Genomic DNA, 21,339 nt, shown 5'->3' on the forward strand with positions numbered 1-21,339 from the left:
GCGCGTCTCAATCTTCCACCGGACAGTACTGCTTCGCGTGCAGTCTTTCTAGGTTACCCAGGTGACGGAGGACCGGTATCTATGCTTGTGAGCTCCGGTGGTGATGACATTCATCATTCCCAGCGCGTTGTCTGCAGTTTGACAACTCCTGACACGTGTGACATATCTCACTTTACCTGCTACAGTCTAAAACATTACCTCCGGCAATCGAGGTGTCTATGATGTCCACTATGCTTTCGGTGGCTGTGAGGAGTAGATCATACAAAGCCCAACAGAGTCGACGACAGCTTCATCTGCCCCCCCCCCCCCCCCCCCCAAAAAGTGCATCCCTGAAGCATTTCCAAATCCTATAATGGTTGATAACAAAAACGACAACAACAATTCTTATTTTATGGTAAGAATAAATGGCTAATAATAATTGTTATAGGCTATTATAACACTATTAGTAATAATATTTATAATGTTTTAATAATAATAAATTATAATATTAATAAAAATAATGCTGTTGTTATTTTCCACCCTTATCAAGCCAATGGTAAGAAAATTATGTATAATTTAATATTTATGAATGCAATTTATGCCATTATTAATAAACACTATAATTTCTGTAATAACAAATTTACATATAATGTACATCATAATAACAATATTAATGAGAAAATACTGTAGAAAAAAAAAACGAACAGAAGAAAAAGCAAAACAAAAAAAAAAAGATGAGGAAGACATTATTACACTTACAAAAAAGTACTGTGGTGTTACCATGGTACAGTGATAATATTTATGGTAATACCATGGTGCTTTAGTAGCCTATAGGCACACCGTGGTAAATGATTACTATATTAATTTTTCATGATATTTACTCCAGTGTTCTTCAAATAGTACTATGGCATTACCATGGTAGGCCTACTTTTTTTTTTTTTTTTTTTTTTTTTTGTTAATTACCTATTTGTGTAGCCTATCGCATTGCTTAATTGTATTATTTTATTACCATTGCTGGGCAAATAGCTTTTATACTGTATAATGGCCAACGCGTAATACATAATTTAAGAGAAAGAGAGAGAGTTATATATACCGTAAAGTAGTCCACATATGAAGCAAAGAAGCACCTATTCAGGTATGTAAAACCGAACATGCTGTTGGCCTTTCCTGTTTGAAATCTGAGGCTTTTAGGGTCAAATTTGTCTTTTTTATTTATTTATTTTTAGCTTTTAAGATAAACTGTGACATACTGGTGGTAGAAACATAAAAATAAAACAATCTAATATGTGTGTCTGAATATACGTCTGTACATCATTACGTTAAAAGCTGTTGATAATTGAGACAATGTACTGTGTCTGGACTTCTAAGTTTGCCCTGCTGATTGCTGTTCAGTGTGCGCATGCGCTGAGTTTCTGCTGTGTTGGGGTGTGTGTGCGCAACAAGCTAATCTCGGCTGCTCGATTCTGCTATTATAAAAATATTTATCTGTTTATCCTTCAGTTTGCACTATTTCAAACAACACTGACAATGGCGGATCCAAGAATACGACAGATAAAAATCAAGACCGGTGTTGTTAAACGGTAAGAAGTTTAAAGAGAGTTCTTTAGTGTGCGACTAGCATGGCCAGGCCGCAGATTTACCGCGCCACACTGTGAGCACACGCCGCAGACGGGCGCCCTCGCCCCGCAGAGGCTGCAAATTCAGACCGCTGCTTTAAGAGCTGCGTAGCATTTTTCAATGTCATGCTCATTTCTCAGGTTACTTTCAATGGAGTAAATGCTAGTTATGCACACCATCACTATTATTCGTGAAATATGTTTACATGTGTTTTATCTGTTGCGATAATAACTTATTTAGATTTCCAACAAATGATTAGTCAAGGAAATGACCAAACAGAATGACGTCATTTTAATTGTTTAGACGACGTCACCGCTGTCTGGGCCGTAATGCTCGATTCAAATGTAGTATTTAATAAATGCATTTCTTCGTGTATCTATTTGAATACATGAATGGTATGCTGAAGCAGTGCTTTGTACGGAGTATTTGAACAGATTGTTGTTTTTGTAGTTGGGATCACATAATATATTCCTGAGTAACTTTCTGAATATGACCTGTCAGAGAAATTGAATTGCAGTATATAAACGAGTGTTTGTGCTCCAGAGTAGTAGTTAGATTACAGTAGGTTTAAAGGGGCAGTTCACCCCAAAATTAAAATTCTGTCATTTATTAATTACTTAGCCTCACTGTATTATTTTCTTTCATCCACAGAATGCATTAGGTGATGTTGGGCAGAATATTAGTCTTAGTCACCATTCACTTTCATTGTATGGTACAAAACATGCAATGTTTTTTTTCAGGCGAATATAACCAGGAAGACTAGGACCTCACTGCAGAATAGCTTAATGGATGTTAGACTCATAAAAGTTGGCCATTTGTGTTCTGTGAGTGTCTCTGATCTTGGCTCATTCTCTCCTTACCCTCCCTTTTTCTCTGTTTACTCCTCCAATCCCCACCTGACTGCTGTTTGCATTGATTGACCAGATGAGGGTCTGATTGAGATGGGCCTGTTTGATAGGGCTGGTAATGGAAGTGAGGGAATGATTCTCAGAGGGATTGAGAGAGAGAGAGAGGGGGTTAGGAAACAACTTGCACGCCATGCCAGCACAGGAGACAATATCGTAATGAGCCACACTACGATAAGAACCAAATGTTCAGCCTGTCAGACTCAGCCGATGTTCGCATGAGGGACCAATCGGGTCTTGGTGTCTGAATTCATTTATGCTGGATTTGCGTATTCCATTTGTGCAGTTGGCGTCAACTGATGATTTTATGATGGAACATCCCCACTGTCAGGCTTAGTGATGATGGACATACTGTTCATGTCTTTAAGACAAGTTTCCCCTAGATTCCCCTTCTGTTATTGCACTCTATGTGGACAGTCCAGCCTACGTATCGATCAAGTTGCTTTGTTTTCTTTCAGCTGGGTCTTTAGGTTCTATAGATTTGTCTCAGTGTTTCTCTCCTCGTGTGAGCACACAGGCCTCTGTGGTTCACTCAGAATGGGACTTCTCAGCTCCAGGTCAGATCATTGATTTTGTCCACCTTTGAACGCTGTATTGCTGAATTGCATTTCTTCATTTGTCAGCCCTGTTAGGTGTGGGCTGGGTGATGTTCTCCGTGGTTTACGCATTCTAGGCCTGTTTGTATGTTTTAACTCGTTCTAGCGCCATGAGAGTTAATATTGTCATCTGCTCTGGGTCATGAAATACTAGCAGAACAAATCTGTGTGGAAATTGTTTGTAAAATTTCCATTGAATGGATTCATGAACGAGTTGCACACTTTTGTTCTGCTTGTGTTTCATGAACAAGGCCCAGTATGTGTATATTAGTCTGTCCGATTTACCCTATATAAATCTTGTCCAATACCAATAATTGATATATATATATATATATATATATATATATATATATATATATATAATTACATTTTTAATCTTTTAACCTGAAACTGCTAGCAAATTAACTGTAAGATGGCCTACTCTTTTGGAAAAGATTGGAGCTGATGATCTGAGCTGTTTAATCTGACCAACACTTCATTGCTGCTATTTAAGGTATGTCAGATGTAACTTGAACTAGAAATGTGCCTATGTTACAGATGTAAACTGATTTAAATGATAAATAAATGACAGTACACTCGCATTAATTTTATGGTGCCTTTTTATGTATTTATGTTAATCCTTATATTTGCTCTTTTATATGAGTATCTACTCGTGGTAATTATTGGAATCCTTATTTTGTCTGATCTGGTTGCCGATAAATTTTAAAAAGCACTCCGTTGGCTCTGATGCCTCCGCCTCTCTCTGAAAGGGATACTGCTTGTAGTCTGGCTCCAGACCCCAGATTTGTTCCATCCGGACCGTGAGACAACATGAAGTCGGTTGCCCCATCTCACGTTTCTACACTTTAGGTTAGCAGAACGACAAAACAACAGAGCTGTGTACACCACAAGCGCTCCAGGGCGTAGATAGCACTGATCTTTCAGCGTTATATCCTTGAATATTTTTCTCTAGCACAAACACACTTCATTAATGACCTTTTGCACTCCACGCATTGCCTCTCTCCACTGGCCCGCGACATGAGGCGCCGCATTGTAGAGCTGCAGACATGGTTATTTTAATGACAGTAGACCAAAAAAATTATGTTTATATGATGTTTTCCTGTATTTTTCAAAGGATAATATTGAAATGTTCTGTTTTGCTGTATTTCATTAAACACATGTTCTTAGGCAAAGGCCGTTTTGTGTTGGAGTTTGTGTTAGTGTTAATTTTGACACTAAAATTAAATTTTTTACTGCAAATGTATATCGGCCCCAAATATCGGTTATCGGTCTACTTGATTACTAATAATCGTATCAGCCCTGAAAAAACATATCGGTCGACCCCTACCGTCTACATGCATACCAACTGACTAGGATCTGTTTTTATGGTGGAAAGCAAATGTGAAGCAGTACGAGAAACTCTGAAGCTTATTAGACCAGTACGTGTGTTAAATGTCTGAACACTAATTTATAATTTAATAATTATTATTAAATTAATTATAATTAATTATAAGTCACATGGGGTAACCTCCTTGTGGTTGCTATAATGTGGTTCTCGCTTTGGTGGGGCGCGTGGTGAGTTGTGCGTGGATGCCGCGGAGAATATCGTGAAGCCTCCACATGCGCTATGTCTCCGCGGTAACGCACTCAACAAGCCACGTGATAAGATGTGCGGATTGACGGTCTCCGATGCGGAGGCAACTGAGATTCATCCTCCGCCACCCGGATTGAGGTGAGTCACTATGCCACCACGAGGACTTAGAGCGCATTGGGAATTGGGTATTCAAAATTGGGGAGAAAAGGGGAGAAAATCCTCCCCAAAAAAGCCAACTTTCACTACTTGTTTTTCTGAATAATAACGTAAAATTATAGAAATGTGATAGCTTTTATGTAGACTCAGAATTTATATATGTGCATTGCCCTAAAGTCATCAGTATTGGTTTCTATGTATACTCCAGGTGAGTGCAAATGTTTTTTCTGTTATTTTTAAATCTTTATTATTATTATTATTAATGCATATTGTTCATATATATTTTTTTTCCCCAAAAGAAAAGCGTAGTTAAAGTTAACTTATTTTGAAACCGTTCTTGGTAACATTTGTAAATAAAACAAAATATAAATTTCACATTCGTGTCATACATGATATTTTTAACCAACATTTTAACTTGAGTAATTGATTACTCGTTTTTTGTGGGTTAGAATACTCAACTACAAAATGACCCTGAAATGCCCATCCCTAATGAACATTTTATTGATTGCTGTCTCTAGAATGTTTAGGAAAAATTATATGTGTATTACTCATTTAATGCCAGTCTTAAATTGCACTGTGGTATGTCTCTTTACATGGCAATCAGATGAGCCTCTCCTTTCTATGTTGGTGGTTTTTGGTCGGAATAAGATGCAAATTGGACTAGACTTGCCAATAGTCAAGTCTTGCTGTCACAGTGAAAATGTGCCTCTCCAAATGTTAAACTGCATCATTGGGCCCTATGAAATCCGTTTGATTTTTTTCCAAAATTCCGTGTTTTCAGTTTAATTTTCTCTGAATTCTGGATATTAAAGTTTAATTACATTTTATCATTAAAAAAACTGTCTAATCAAATTAATTAATAGAATTGTAATAAAATGAAAACAGAACAATTTTTTAACAAACCATTGCATTATTTTTTTATTAGTAAATGAAGAGTGTCTATATACTGATCTCCACAGTACAATCTAAAATCCAAAATTTGAGGGGTTTTTTGTTTTTATTTTATTTTATTACTATTATTATTGTCGTATACAGTGCTGCACAGTAGAGCATCACAATAATAATGAAAGCAGTGATGAAACTCTTAAGATATTGCTTAAATATAATGTAATTATTATTGAAAAATTATTATTATCATCATTATTACTACAACTACATTGAATATTACATTTTACTATACAGAAGATAATTTTTTTTTTTTCAATTTCACGTGTCTGATTAAATGGAGCTTTTATTTTGGCAGAAAACTGGATGTTTTTGATGGCTTCACTTCTCACATCCAGAAAGCAGTTCGCTGTATTGACTTATGTGCTTATTAAACTGCAAAAGGCTATGATTTAATTATATATATATATATATATTTGTCTGTATGTGCTGTTCTTCACATTGAATAAAGTGATCTGCTCTTTGTCATTAATAAACACACAGAGAGCACGTAATTTTGTTCTTGTGCAGTGGCTTCTCACATTCACTTCTCACAGCTTATGCAGACTGTATATTTGTTTAATTAAATCTCAACCTTTTGTGGTTTAATCATCACGATTTTAATTGGATTAGTTGTGCATTTATACATGAATTTCATCCCAAATATGTAAAATTCCATGGTTTTATAGTTAATTCCACTTTTATCAATGGATTCCGTGATTCCATCCGTGTTTTCCGCAACGTGGAAATCATAGGGCCCTACGTAAATTCTTTGTTTTAAAAACTGTCCATTGCAGTGTGATTTGGTGATGCAGTGTCATGAAGAGTCATCTGGAGTATATGGGTCAGCATTTCATTCGGATAACTTTAGCTTCTTTTGCCATAGTACATGGATGTGGGTGCTTGTAATGTCAGCTAATTACCACCTTTAATTTAAGCCTCTCTCAAACTGCTACATCCCTGGACTCCAAGTTTTCAAAAGCCTTAAGGGAGCCACTTAAATGCACCATGAAGTGGTCAAGATCTCTGTTGCCAAATGTTGTAGTGTTCTCGGCCCAGTCTGAAGTATTCAACAGGATGTAGTCGAGTTGATTTGAGGACACGTGCATCACTATTTCTGAAATGGTTATGTTCACTTGCATGTTTTTTACAGACAGCAAGTTGTTTAATATATTTGATTTGGCCTGCTTTGCTTTGCTCAAGTCTCTACAGAAGCAGTAAGATTTGAGGGAAGCCCCATGTATGTTGCCACATACATCCTGGATTTTAAGTCCATTCATCCATCCATCTTCAACCGCTTATCCGGGACCGAGTCGCAGTGCCAGCAGACTAAGCAAAGCAGCCCATACGTCCTTTTCCCTGGCCACAACCTCCAGGGGGGATCCCAAGGCCTTCCCTGGCCAGCCGAGAGAGATAATCCCTCCAGCGTGTTCTGGGTCTTCCCCGGGGCCTCCTTCCATTTGGACATGCCCGGAACACCTTCCCAGGAAGGTGTCCAGGAAGCATCCTAATCAGATGCCCGAACCACCTCAACTGACACCTTTCAACATGGAGGAGCAGTGGCTCTACTCCGAGCTCCTTCCAGATGTCAGAGCTTTGCATCCTATCCCATGGGGTGAGCCCTGCCACCATGCGAAGGAAGCTCATTTCGGCCGCTTGTATCCTTGATCTTATTTTTCGGTCACTATCCAAAGCTTATAGGTGAGGGTTGGAACATAGACCGCCTAGTATATAGAGAGCTTTGCCTTCCGGCTCAGATCCTTCGTCAACACCACGGTCCAGTACAGTGACCGCATTACTGCAGCCGCTGCACCGATCTGCCTGTTGATCTCATGCTCCATCTTTCCCACACTTGTGAACAAGACCCCAAGATACTTGAACTCCTCCACTTGGGGCAGCTGCTCGTTCCCTACCTGGAGAGGACCATCCACCCTTTTCCAGCAGAGAACCATGGCCTCTGATTTTAAGGTCTTGACTCTCATCCCAGCCACTTCACACTCTGCCGGAATTTTAAGTGTGCTTGTAAACCATACTGTCTAGTGAAGAGATTATTATCTATGTTTGTTTCTTCATACTGAATTTGCATATCCATCTTGGCCTTAACCCATGGAAAAACTCTTGCCAAACGGCTGTTCTCTTGCCTCCAAAATCCTTTGATTTCCACCTATATTAATCATCTGAAAGCACAACTGATTCAATCATTCAACACCGAAATTTCAACCCAAAATAATTTTTGCTTGGCACTTTACTAAAATTGTTTTATCTCTGTAACAAATGGATTGCGTTACTCTGCTTTCATACCATTCCTTTCTTTCCATCAGTTGCTTTTTTCTCTTTTATTTTCTTCTTTTTGGTGATGTATTCCAGACCATGTTTTCTGGCCTAGCTCAGCGGATTCACTTAATAAAATGACAGACGTAATTTGCTTTTGTCACTAGGTCTCGGTGCTGGCCTGGCGCCTCAAAAATACAGTATTAGAGGGTGAGAATGTGTGTCGAGTCTAATTCTTTTCTCGATTTTCCAGAGAGATGCTTTTTCCATTAAGCTGAAGGAAGCAGCCCTGGCAGGCCCATTTACTGCTGCCCAGCTCCGCCCCTGCTATAAGCAGCTCCCACATCACCCTGCAGAAACAAGAAATTAACATCAGCATGACACTTTTTCATTAGCCTGTCCCTCACTTTTATTAGAATTATGCTACACCCGATCTTTCTAGCCCTCAACCATCACCCTGTCACCCCCACCTTTCCACGGCACATGCTTGTGCCTCCCCAGTCTGGTTCAACCCCCTCTCCTCATCCTGTGGTCTAATTTTTTTTTTTGCGTTTGTGTGTCAAAAGAAAGCCTTACCTTGTGCATATGTTCAGATTTGCACCCTGGCATCATGATTGAAGCCTGTTAAAACTGCCGTAATTGACGTAAAATATGACGGAGTGTCGCAGGGGGAGACGAATTTTAAGGCATGCAGCCTGGGCTGGCAGAATGTTTGATTAATGAAGGAGTGTCGTGTCTTTTCCTCTTTCTCGTTTGCTGTCTTAACGTGCACACACACACACACACACACACACACACTGATACACAGCTGATTTTATGAAAAATGAATTCCATGATGCTGTGTCGTCCCGACATGCGTGCGGCATGCAGACGGAAAATGGCTATTAGCTGGAATCATTATCAATAGTGATATTTTCAAACTCCATTACAGCAATCAGGCCGCAAATGTATTCAGTGCATTTAATTCATTTGGCCATAATTGATAAATAATCCAAATTTATCAATGTACTCGCGCTGCATTTTCACTAACAATCAAGCGAAAGTGGCCCATTTGCCACCTGACTTGGTCCAAATTAGGGACTAAATTGATGATCAATTAATCCTAGTAGGGGCAGTACAATGTTTTTGAGTGTGTAAGAGAGAGAGACAGATGGAGTTAAGACAGATTAGTGTAGCGATCAGGAAGTAGCTGATGCAGTGTAGCACTGTGGCTAACAAGCATGCAGCTTTTCTGAGATTGGCAGTAGAAACATCATTAAGGAGGAGTTAAAAAGACCAGGGGAATAAGAGAGAAAAAGGAGTGGGAGAATACTGGGAAAGATGTCTACAATTGGATAGGTGTTTGTGGGGAAGGGGTAGAGGTCTGCACGGGCCGAACCCGTGACCATATGGCCCGACCCTACCCGGCCCGAACAATCTGGAATAATATGAAACAATGCAACAGTCCCCTCTTTACAGCCTAAACTTAATAGTACTTGATGAAACACGTTGAATCTTTGTGAAACTTGTGCTAAAAACGATCTAGACGCAGTGCAAAGAATGAAACCAAGCGCAGGTGTCCCGACATGCATTTTTATGCATTATTTTTAACTTGGCACAGTGTTTAAACAGTGCCGGTCCTGCGCGAGATGCTGAAGGAACAGCGAGACAGGGCGCATCAGTCAAAAATCTTCATCCAGCATGTGTTTACATGGGAAAACAATGGGAAAACAGAACAGACGCGCAAAAACACGCTTGGTGTGAACAGCCCCTCGTCCGTTCGAGTGTGAGTGAGAGTGCATGCGTGAAACAAGTTCGGTAGGCCTGTTTATTTTTTCATTAATTACAAACCTTAACTCGAAGTCCTTGAAAAACTGACCCATATCTGGCCCAAAACCCATTGGGTTCTCGGGTCTCATTGGGCCCGGGTTGGGTTGTAGACCTCTAGGAAGGGGTCCAGTTTTAAGGTTTTTGATATGGCCTGAATCATATAGAAATTCTCTGGTCTTATGTTGTTTTAAAGTTAAGATAGACCTAACTATCTCTTGCGATTTGTCTTCAGATAGAAGCACCAGCTTGGCAGGTATGAGTAATTTTATCTCATGATTACGGTATAGAGTTACCATGATTTTATATCATGGTAACGCTGAGTATATTTATTTTGTTTGAAATTCCATGAAAAATTTGTATATACAGTCACTGAGCACTTTATTGGGAACACTATGGTCCTAATAAAGTGCCCGACGTGGTCTTCTGCTTTTGTAGCACATCTGCCTCAAAGTTCGACATGTTTTGCATTCTGAGATGCTATTCTGCTCACTACAATCGTACAGAGTGGTTATCTGAGTCATTGTAGCCTTTCTGGCAGCTCGAACCATTCTGGCCATTCTTCATTGATCTCTCTCATCAACAAGGTTTTTCAGTCCGCAGAACTGCCGCTCACTGGATGTATTTTGTTTTTGGCACCATTCTGAGTGAACTATAGAGACCGTTGTGTGTGAAAATTCCAGGAGATCAGCAGTTACAGAAATACTCTTCAAAAGTTTCTTTGATTGCTTTGAGACAACAAAGGAAGCACCCCTTCCCATAAAAAGTCATAAAAAAATGTGCTAATGACGAGATAAGTATAGTTTATTTACAAATAATCTATATAAATGACATATTACTCTTGTGGATTTCAATATTTTAGGGAATAAAAGTGTAAAATTGCACTGTTCTTTCAAGCATCGTAATGTGCTTTTTTCTACATGAATATGTCCATTGAAGTCAGTGGACGCATGGCCCATAGGGCGCTATTGAAGCTGTGTTTCAGTGGGAGGCAATGGCAGATACCTGGACTATTGGAGTAAAGGTTGATGTTCATAGGCTGAGAGGCTCTATGCATGTCATATTCGGTCCTACCAGGATGGGGGACATCTCTGGGAGCTTCATCTATGTCTGATTTTCTATTGGACACTGGGCATTCATTCAGTGTATTTTTGTCCCGCTTAGAAGCCCGGCTTCTTTATTTGATTGTTGGTCGAGCTCTTAAATGGGCAGGACTTCACAACAAGCGGCCCAAAAAACTGTTATGTACATGATTAACAGCAGCTCGGAGATACATACGCAGTTATTTGCAGTCTGACATAACATAAATGTATCTCGGCTTTCATAATCAGATATTTTGCCTATTTTGTTGCAAAGACAGTTTTGACCGTAGTTAATTATTTTCATCAAGACATTTCATTGTTTAAGTAGTAGCTTGAGCAGCTTTGGGAGCAACATTTACAGACACCAAAAACAATGGTAAAACAAAAGTACTTCCCCACTTTTGAAAGTCATCAGCCGCCACTGATATTGTTGTACCGACTAGCCCTATTAACATATGTGCTAGTTCTGCCTTGTATCAATTCCAAATTCTAGTAACAGCCTTGTCAATAGAAAATAACATTTTGTACATAAATGTTTTCAGCGATTTCTGAGGACATTTTAGTAGGCTAAATTTGTGTACATCTCATCATTAAGTATTATGTTTTACAAAATAATCTTTGAGGTGTTCAGTAAAGCTTTAGAGAATCTTTAATAAAAATATGCAGTGATTGCTTTTATAGGTGGAAAGTCACCAATGGTAAAATGGACTGATTTAAACTGTGAAACTACTGGATATCTGAAGATGGTCCATGAGTTTGGACCAGTGAAAGACGTTTATTTGTCTTTTGAAAGATCAGCAAATCAGCCTGTTGTTTGACTGCATGACAGTGAATTCCTGACAGCATCGAATGAACAAATGAGTATTGAATTTTTGGAGTAAAACTAACCCCTTGCTATCCATTCTCATTCTTGCTCTCTCTCCCAGTTTGGCCAAAGAGGAGGTGTTGTACATAAAGGAGGCAAAGCAGCAGGAAGAAAAGATTGAGCGTCTCAAGGCGGAGGCAGGAGACGAGTATGTAATCAAGAAACAGGTGAGGAAAATATACCAGCCTCTCAACTGAAACAACAGCTGCCTTGCTGGCTCTGGGAGAACCCTGTCGGGACTCACTCATTTTAAGGCTCAAGCACCGCATTCAGGCCTAGAACTGAGGAAATCATTAAATGTTCCCCCATCGAATTTGACATTTATTACCAATTCATTCTACTTTCTAAAGACGGGTCAGAAATCTTGAGCGTAATCGCAAATATTCAACAATCGTAGTTTCTTCTCAACATTGTCGCCTTGCTCACTTGGGAATTCAGTGCAATATTTCCTGCTTTGGAACAAAATGTTTATGAAAAGCACCATACAAATGAAAGGTTTATTTTCAGGCTTATACATCTAACTAGGGATGTCCCAATACCATTTTTTTGAGAACGAATACGAGTACCGATACTTCCTTTTTGGTGCTCGCCGATACAGAATCAATGCCTGTTTTTTTATTTATTTTTTCTGAAATTCCATGTTAACAGTTTTTCAATTTTATCATCAAAATGGTGTTTAAATAAATGAATTCATTAAAACTTTAATCAAATGAAAATATAACAATTAATTTTAAACATAATATTGTATTATTTTTATCAAATGCAGTGCTTTTATACAGAACCTCACAGCACAATACAAAACACAACATTGAAGTGGTCAAATAAAGTGCTGCATAACAGAGCATCACAGATATAAGATATTGCTTAAATATAATACAATTACTTATTATTAGTAGTAGTATTACAGTGTACATTACATAACTATACATTAGTGATCTATTTCTGTCATACTTTTTTTTTTTTTTTTCTTCATTTAAATTAAGCTTTTATTTTGAAGTGTTTGTGTTTCTATGACGGTAGCTTCTCAATCCGGAAAAGTTGGTTGCAACATGACTTAAAGTGATTATTAAACCGCAAAAGGCTGCTATGTAATTAAATAAACATGTAGTCTATATGTGCCTCACGCTACAAAGTGAATTAGTGCTCTGCTCGCTGTCATCTGCTACAAACAGCGTGAGCAATGCTCATGAAGGTGTTTACAGTGTCTGAGCCAAGGAGCTCTAAAAGGTCTGAGCACTTTGTGTCTTTATCTGCACAACACCGGCTCCACACATTTACAAGCACACACATTTGAAGCGCTCAGCACATGCAAACTATATATTTATCTCATTAAATCTCAACTTTTGCTGTTAAATAATCTCACTAGGACATGACGTGATTTTAATTTGTGCGCTGAACATAAACATTCATAATGTCATAATTTGTAATGACAGTCGTACGTCAGATGGTATCAGGTTTTGGTATTTCTAGAACTATTTAATATTGTAATTATTTATTTTGCCGTTACCACAGTGACTATAAATGCCAATTATTTAATTTTGCATGCTTAGTATTTTATTACACTGTAAAATGGGTCATTGTACATGAAAATATACCTCTGCCTTTATATTTTAGGAAGGTGGTCCCTCGCAAAGGTGTCATTGCATTTTTAAGGTCCTTGGTGTCAAAAGTTTGAAAACCCTTGATTCAGATAGGCATAACTCACCAACTAATCGTTTGAAAATATGTAGCCTTGCACATCCCTGCTTTTTATATGGGTTTCAAACATTCTAAGACCTTAAAGAAAGCAAGCCAAACATCAGACTTAAAGGAATGTTCTGGGTTTAATACAAATTACACTCAGTAAACAGCATTTGTGACATTGTTGATTATGTTGATTGTCCCTCGTTTATAAAAAAAAAAAAAAAAAAGGCAAAAATAACGGTTACAGTAAGCCGTTTACATTGGAAGTGTATGGGGCCAGTCCATAAATGTTTAAATACACACTGTTTCAAAAATAAAGCCACAAAATGTAAAAATTTTATGTGGTAACATGATATTAGCTAATCTCATCTGTGTAACGTTATATGCTTTATGATAACTTCATTGTAAACCCTGTAATCTAATAACTACCATAACACCAGAAAATCCCTGATTTTATCACACTAAAATCATATTAACGTGTAATATTTAAGTCTTGTCGCTATACTTTTGAAACTTGTTTTTGAAAATGTTAAGTGCCATTTACCTCCATTGTAAGAGCCTTACTGTGACAGCGATTTTTGTCAAGTCAATAATTGTTTTGTGCTAATCAAAATTATGAAATTCACATGTATTGAACCCGGAGCATTCCTTTAATGCCTGAGAGTGTATGACTGATGGTAAAAGGTCTGGTACACGTTGATTGTCCAGTCCTGTAAGAGGAATTGCTTTGGTAAGGATGAAGGAGACAGAGCTGATTCAGTATGGCAGCGCTGTGGTATCAGGGCAGGAGTTCTAATGAGTTTTAATGTGCTGATGCAAAATTAATGACGTTATGTAACTTTGGAGGAGTTTTGTAATTAACAACACATGCTGCCAATTTAGATGTTCTCAAGGAGTAGTGGCCCATGTTTTACCTCTCTCTCTCTCTCTGTCTCCCGCCTTCTCACATCACTCTGTATATCTCTACACTGTATCTCCTCCACTCTGCATTCGATGAATATACAGCTCTGTAGTGATTGTGAGTGTGTGAGATGGGTTTGCTATGCTTGTTACTGCATATATACGTTTGAGTTAGTGGTTGAGGATGCAGTTTCTTTCTCGGGCAGCAACCAATTTAATAATCCTGTAAAATTTATTCAACAAGGGTGCCGAGTTTAGAGTATTTCCTTGAACCACATCTCTATTAAATGATTAATGTAGTTAAACACACATATAGAAATTCTCACACTCACAGAGGAGGTATTGTTTTTTCTAGCTGATGTTGTTTTGCAAAGCAGAGCTTGTACGATTGCTGTTCTGCTTGTATTTTAAACAGATAGAAGTGTTGCAAGAGGCAAGAATGATGGTTCCTGACTGTCATCGTCGTTTAGCCATGGCCCACGCTGACCTGCAGCAACTGTTGGTGAGAAAATCACACATGCACACACACACTAATACAGTCATTTTCTTACTATGTAAGGGATTTCAGGTTTTCCTACAGTGTGGAGACATTTTGGTCCTCACTATGAAGGTGAAATCCATACAGTATTGTAATCCGATATTGATTACAAATTACAAACAACTATTTTTAATTTGTAATGTAATTTTTTAGATTATTACTTTTAATCGAATCTGACTAGTTTTGCATTACTATTTGAATTTTTTGATAAAAGTGTAATAAGTACCTTGCTTGCTATGTTCCTCACTTGTAAATCGCTAAAAGGCTAAATGTAAATGTAAGTACCAATTTAAACTACTTTAATTAAACATTAGTAAACATAAAATCAAACAACAATTTGCTTTTTGTCAGTCCCTCAGAATTCCGAATTTGTTTGAAAGCCAAGACTGTTAGGTGATATAATTGATATGTAATCCATAAAGTAACTGTAATCTGATTTCATAATCCAGATTATATGTAATCCATTACTACCCAACACTGTTGTTGGCTAATGTTTGAATAACTGAGTACAAGTCAAGTCTTAAATCTCCTTTGGTAGCTTCAGGTTAATTTTATAAACCTTGTTGTTGGACAGTTAATTTAATATATTTTAAAACATGTTATTTCTGGGGATTTCATAGAAAAGTTGGCAAATGGCTGCTTATTTTCACAGAGTGGCAACCTAGTCTCATAGAATGAGTTACTATAGCTACATTCTTGCAAACTGACTTTTACATGTCGTAAAATACTGTTTTATTCACTTTCACATAAATCACGGGTACTATGGCTGATTATGACTTTATAAATACTTTTTTACGCACTAGTACTCAAACTCTGCTATGTTATTATTTCAAAACTTTTTTTATTCTAACACATTAAAAAATGGGTGGGTTGGTGGGTTTGGGTGGTTTACAAGGACATTTTTTTAGGTTACAAACTGGTCATTACAAGGGTATTATGCTATAAATGTGGTTTATGAGGACATTTCTAGTGTCCCCATAATTCAAATAGCTTAAAACAAAAAACATACTAAACTGTTTTATTTTTTATGTAAAAATGCAGAAAGTTTTTTGTGAGAGTTAGGTTTAGAGGTAGGGTTAGGGGATAGAATCTATAGTTCATACAGTATAAAATCATTGTCTATAGAGAGTCCTCATAAGGATAGCCGCGTGCGTGTGTGTGTGTGTGTGTGAACTGTCTGTACATGAGATATGGACATGGGAGAGACTGTTTCAGTCGCTTGCTCCCCGTCTTCCCATTTCCTGACATTCAGAGGAAGTAAAGGTGGATTACAGAGGTCACATTGATTAACAGAAAACTGAGAGATTTAATAAGAGAGGCGGAGAAAGGGATGGCATTGCATTAAACAGTTTCTCTTCAAAGTGACAGCACCAGTTTGTTTTATAATAAGAAAAGCTTTTAAACCCTCTTTTTGGGTGAAACTTACCATCTTTTACACAAGCACCAGCTGAGTGAGGCTTTACCACACACACACACACACAGACCAATGCTGCACTCATTTCAGTTCATAAGTAACCTTGTCACGGCAATGGCCTAAATGATGTGATGCATCATGAAACATGAAATTTCACAAAAATTCGGTAAAATAGTAAGATTTTGAATTATTGTTTAAAAATGTGCTGAAGACATTTCTAACTTGAATGACAATTTACACTGCAGTGAATCTGGTGGATTTTTACAACTAAAAATACATCTAGAATTCTATTTTGAAGGGATAGATCACCCAAAAATGAAAATTCACTCATCATTTACTCACCCATAAGCCATCCCAGATGTGTATGAATTTATTTCTTCTGCAGAACAAAAATGAAGATTTTTAGAAGAATATCAGGTTTGTAGGTCCATACAATGCAAGTGAATGGTGACCAGACCTTTCAAGCTCCAAAAATAACAAAGGCAGCATAAAAGTAATCCATGTGACTCCAGTGGTTAAATCCAAATCTTCAGAAGCAGTACAATCACTTTGTGTGAGATTTATTGACCTTGAAAGGTCTGGTCACCATTCACTTTCATCGAAAGGACCTACAGAGCTATAGATATATAATATATATTCTTCTGAAAATCTTTGTGTTAGCAGAAGAAAGTCAATTATCTGTGATGGTAATTCTTCATTGTAAATTACTAGGGGTTTAAAAATGAATGTGATATTTATTTATTTATTTATTTTAATTTTTTTTTTTACATATCACCAACCTAAATATTCTGTATTTCTGAATCTTCAGATTGGGTCTAGCTAGTGACTTTAAACCATTTTTATCTCCAGGAAACAGAAGAGGAATTGGCTGAAACCGAAGAATACAAGGAGGCCAGAACTGTTTTGGATTCAGTCAAGCTGGAAGGATCATAGACACAAACGCACACACAGACACTTACATACACTGACATCCTAAGTGTCCATTCCATTTGTTCTGATTGTTTAGCGTTTCAGAAGCAAGGCGACAGTGTTTATTGTTTGCATTTCACTGTTTTTAGATTGATTTATAAGTTAATAATCCACTACTTTCTCCCTGGCCTTCTGTTATAAGAGTTCAAATTCACACAATCATGAAATAAAGTTTCTTTTTTTTACCATTTCAAATGCTTCCTTTTCACTCATCATAGCCTATTTTTTCAAATTTACATTTGTCGTGTTTATTTAGAAAATTTGTTCTCAATGAAATATGCATGGTTGCAGTCCATCAAAGTACAAATGTTACGTTACCTTTTTAGAGGTTCTCCTGCTGTAAACAGAAAAACTGTGACCGATCTTTGATTTTATGTAAGCTATTTTTGCTTATATCTATTGCAGGCATGCACATTGTTTCAGTAATAATAAAACTGTGCAAAGTTGAATTAATATCTAAAATGCTTGCCTTCACCCAAGATATAAGGTACTGTATATTCCCCTCTTATATAGGGCTGCAGTAATTAATGCAGAATGTGAACCTGGTCATATATGGATAGGATTGTTGTTTCTGCAGACAGAGAGGGAGAGTGGTATAGAATGAAAGGGAAATAAGGTATGATGAGACTGTATTTCCTACTCTGCTGTAAGGACACTGACCTCCACTGGCCAGATTCTCTCATGCAAGCATGAGGCTCTTCTGCTGCAGGTTTGGCCACTTTGGTCTTGTTCCACTTGGAAATACTGGAAATGCACTGAGTGTGCTGGAAATACACTGAGTGTGCTATATTAAAATAACTGTGTGCAATAAAGCATAATTAAAGGATCTCAGTTCTGTCATTTGTGTCATTTTGTATTGGCCATGAGCTCTTGAATGGTGGAGGTCCTATTTCTGATCCTTGGGTAGAGTTGCCATCAAGTTTTCCTAGATGTTGTAATCAAAGCTTGATGCATTTTAAAATGCTTTTTAATATCACATATTAAAAGTATTTGCTTGGCCCCAACTGCCAGGACCAACTCATTTATAAGCCTAATAACCCCCTAAAAAAAGTGTTTCTTATCTTAAGTCATACTTAAAATGTCATTGCATTAGGTAATAACATAGGGTATCAAACCAACTGCTATTTATTTTTATAGAAAGATAGCATAAGCACGTTTTCAAGCAAAACGTTGAAGAAAAATAGGCTTGTGAGGATTTAAATACTGAAATGATATACTGATCAAAATGGCACTTGATTGTTTAACCCAAATTTGATGTTAACTCTAACAGGACATCTGAATGAACTTGAGGGTCACTGACATCTAGCCTTCTAAAAAATAATTTAGGACCAGTTGATTGAAAAGGAAAAAAGTTAGTTCTGAGAAAAAGTAAAGCATCATTTGTTTGCAGATGCCTCTTGATATTCTGTTATACATTTGAAGTGTGACTTTAGTATAAAATACTTTTGGTTACCATGCATTTCAGACCATCAGGTAAGATGTTCACATTTCTCCATATATTTCAGTAACGTGCATTGTTATAATTATGAGCTGTTTTAATGTTGTTCCTCACTGCCATAAATAGCTGAATGGATTTATATGAAGTTCATGTTCGAATCCCATTCGTATATATAGGTATAGTCTACATATGCCTACTGTATATCTCAGCCTGAAGTTAAAGTGGTATGTTTTAAAAATGTGTTTTAGTTTTTTTGAAAGCCGACGGAGCAGATGAATTCGGGTTCCATTTGGCTCGGTCTTCATTCTACAGATTTCGATAATTATCGGGTTCACCCCGAAGCCTCATTATAGCGCTAATGAGGCGCCGCCACTCCGTGACACCCAACCGCTCCATCTCGTTAAGGAAATCGCTCTTCAATGCTGATTATTTTATTTGGAGCCATAATTATATTTCTTTCGGATAAATCACGGTCTAATCGAGTCCGTTCGGAGGGCAGCGCCTCTAATTGGAGCATGAGATGCGGTGGTGGGCGCGCGCTACCGTACCTGCACGCGCGACCGGAGGTACCGAGCTCCACAGATGGATGGAGGAGAGGGGGTATTCTTCATCACACACAACCGACCCCTCCTCCATCTAAAACACAACAACTTATTACCTTTAATCCCCGCGACTGTCACTGCATCACCTGCACGAAACAAGAATCTAATTTGTTAAACTGGCATTTCTGCAGAAGGACGGTCGATTTTCTCTTTAGAATTCTCTAATTGAGTGAATATAGACGCCCCGTGAATCACATTACGGCGTGGAACTGCATGGGCAGGGTGTGTGTGTGTGCGTGTGTTCCTAACCTTGCCACTTTGGGGGCGTAATTGTTAAAAAATGCACCTATGTTGTAAGTAAATCTAAAACCAACTTTAAGGGACGTCCTCAAATGTTAAAATGATTGATACAAAACGTTGTTGTTGTTGTTGTAAGCTACTAGTAGTAGGCCTGTGACTTTCTTTGGGGACGTCTTTAACGTGAAAAGTGGGCCATATATAATGCAAATCATGTTTTTATTTGTATTCTATCAAGCTAATTATAATAACAATCGCAGTCAGTCGGAAATTAATCAAAATTTACTATAGCCACATTTTTGACAATTGATAAAACTGCTGAAAAATACACAGAAATTGGTTTAAATTTCCGTTTGGGAACACTGGACGAGAAACTGTTTAATAACAACAATAAATAGCCTAATGGTTTTGTTTATTTGCTTTAATTCTTAAAACGCAAGAAGTCGTTTTTATTATTATTTGTATTGGGGGTTTAGTTTGTAGTAAGTGTAATTAACTTTATTTTAAGCCATTAGACATCTATGGTGTAGTTCCACCAATTTAGATAGCTAGGTAAACGTGTGTGAGTGTGTGAGTGTGTGAGTGTGTGCACTGTAAAATCTAATTAGCTGACCTTACTAAGATATTTCAAGGCAGTCGGTTTGGATGCTTTTTCTAAGTAAACGTACTTATTTGGCTCGAGTAAACTGAACTAATATTTTGTAAGTAACGTTAACTAGTTATATGTAAACTCATCTGTTATTAAATTATCTTTGTTTTTCTTTAAGTATTTGAATTGAGTTATGACAGGTCTTATGGCATGTTAGACATTTGACACATTGGACTCTCCTCAGTACTTCTTAGTGCACATAAATCTGCACTTTTGTAAAGTACAATTGAGTAAAGAAGCATGGCTTTAATTTAACAGGCTCCAAGTTCACCAGAGGTAACATTAATCACCCTCATGGTGACTTCACACAAATCACAACTATCAACCAGATACAACAAAAAAATAATAATAACAGTCATAAGAAATAAAACTATATATATTATTTTCTACATAAGTTCCTTTGTTTTATGCATAACTTATTCAAACGCAAGGGCTTATGGGTATTCCACGCAGGCTAGTACTCGAAGCCAAAGTTAAAAGAACGAATACATTTGAGTTATGGTTCCAAATGTGACATTTCAATTATTGTTTTACTAGGACCACTTAAATGTTTTATTAATGACAACTTTAGGATTTAGAGAGTAACTGTAGCTCAATCAAAACTAGTAAAAATAGTACAAAAAAAAAAAAATATATATATATATATATATATATATATATATATATATATATATATATATATATAAACTTGAGAATTTTTTTTTTTTATAATTTGAGATAACTATTAGTATTTACAGTGTGTATTGGCAGGAGGGATGTTATAGAAAACCATCCACTGTGTAATGTATCCTGCACTGTGTAACTTCAGCGTACCGTGTGGGACAGATAAGAACGTGGTGGATGTGAAGGGCATGAGATGGTGACAGTCAAGCTTGCTGGTTGGCGAAATCCTCGTTGAAAATCAATCCATAATGGCGAGTGAGGGAGAATTCTCTCGGCTCTAGGCCGCGTTCAGAATTACATTTGTTTTCTTGTGATTTTATTAAAAGTCACTCCTCATCTCCAGAGCGCGTAAAAATGTCTACTTTCCACTCAGATGCGCCGCATTAACTTGTAGGGCGCACGTTTGTTTGTTTGTCTATTTTTATTTATATGCAGTGTAAGATTGATGCGAGCTTGTTATCGCTATCTAGCG

The 21,339-nt window shown here is 37.4% G+C and overlaps 1 protein-coding gene across 1 annotated transcript; it reads left to right on the forward strand.

The window, feature by feature from the left end:
• Positions 1 to 1,383: 1,383 nt before the first annotated feature.
• Positions 1,384 to 18,109, forward strand: LOC127428966 (tubulin-specific chaperone A-like). Its single transcript, XM_051677660.1, has 4 exons — positions 1,384 to 1,559; positions 11,836 to 11,941; positions 14,773 to 14,859; positions 17,159 to 18,109. Exons 1-4 carry the CDS (start codon positions 1,507 to 1,509, stop codon positions 17,240 to 17,242), a joined length of 330 nt encoding a protein of 109 aa, XP_051533620.1. The 5' UTR covers positions 1,384 to 1,506; the 3' UTR covers positions 17,243 to 18,109.
• Positions 18,110 to 21,339: the final 3,230 nt, after the last annotated feature.

This window comes from Myxocyprinus asiaticus, chromosome 38, assembly GCF_019703515.2.
Source record: "Myxocyprinus asiaticus isolate MX2 ecotype Aquarium Trade chromosome 38, UBuf_Myxa_2, whole genome shotgun sequence".
Taxonomy (NCBI): Eukaryota; Metazoa; Chordata; class Actinopteri; order Cypriniformes; family Catostomidae; genus Myxocyprinus; species Myxocyprinus asiaticus.

Excerpts from the sequence above, each read along its gene's own strand:
- LOC127428966 (XM_051677660.1), top strand. The coding sequence starts at position 1,507 with ATGGCGGATCCAAGAATACGACAGATAAAAATCAAGACCGGTGTTGTT. Across the intron at positions 1,560-11,835 it reads AAGACCGGTGTTGTTAAACG|TTTGGCCAAAGAGGAGGTGT; the intron begins GTAAGAAGTTTA and ends TCTCTCTCCCAG. Across the intron at positions 11,942-14,772 it reads AGTATGTAATCAAGAAACAG|ATAGAAGTGTTGCAAGAGGC; the intron begins GTGAGGAAAATA and ends TATTTTAAACAG.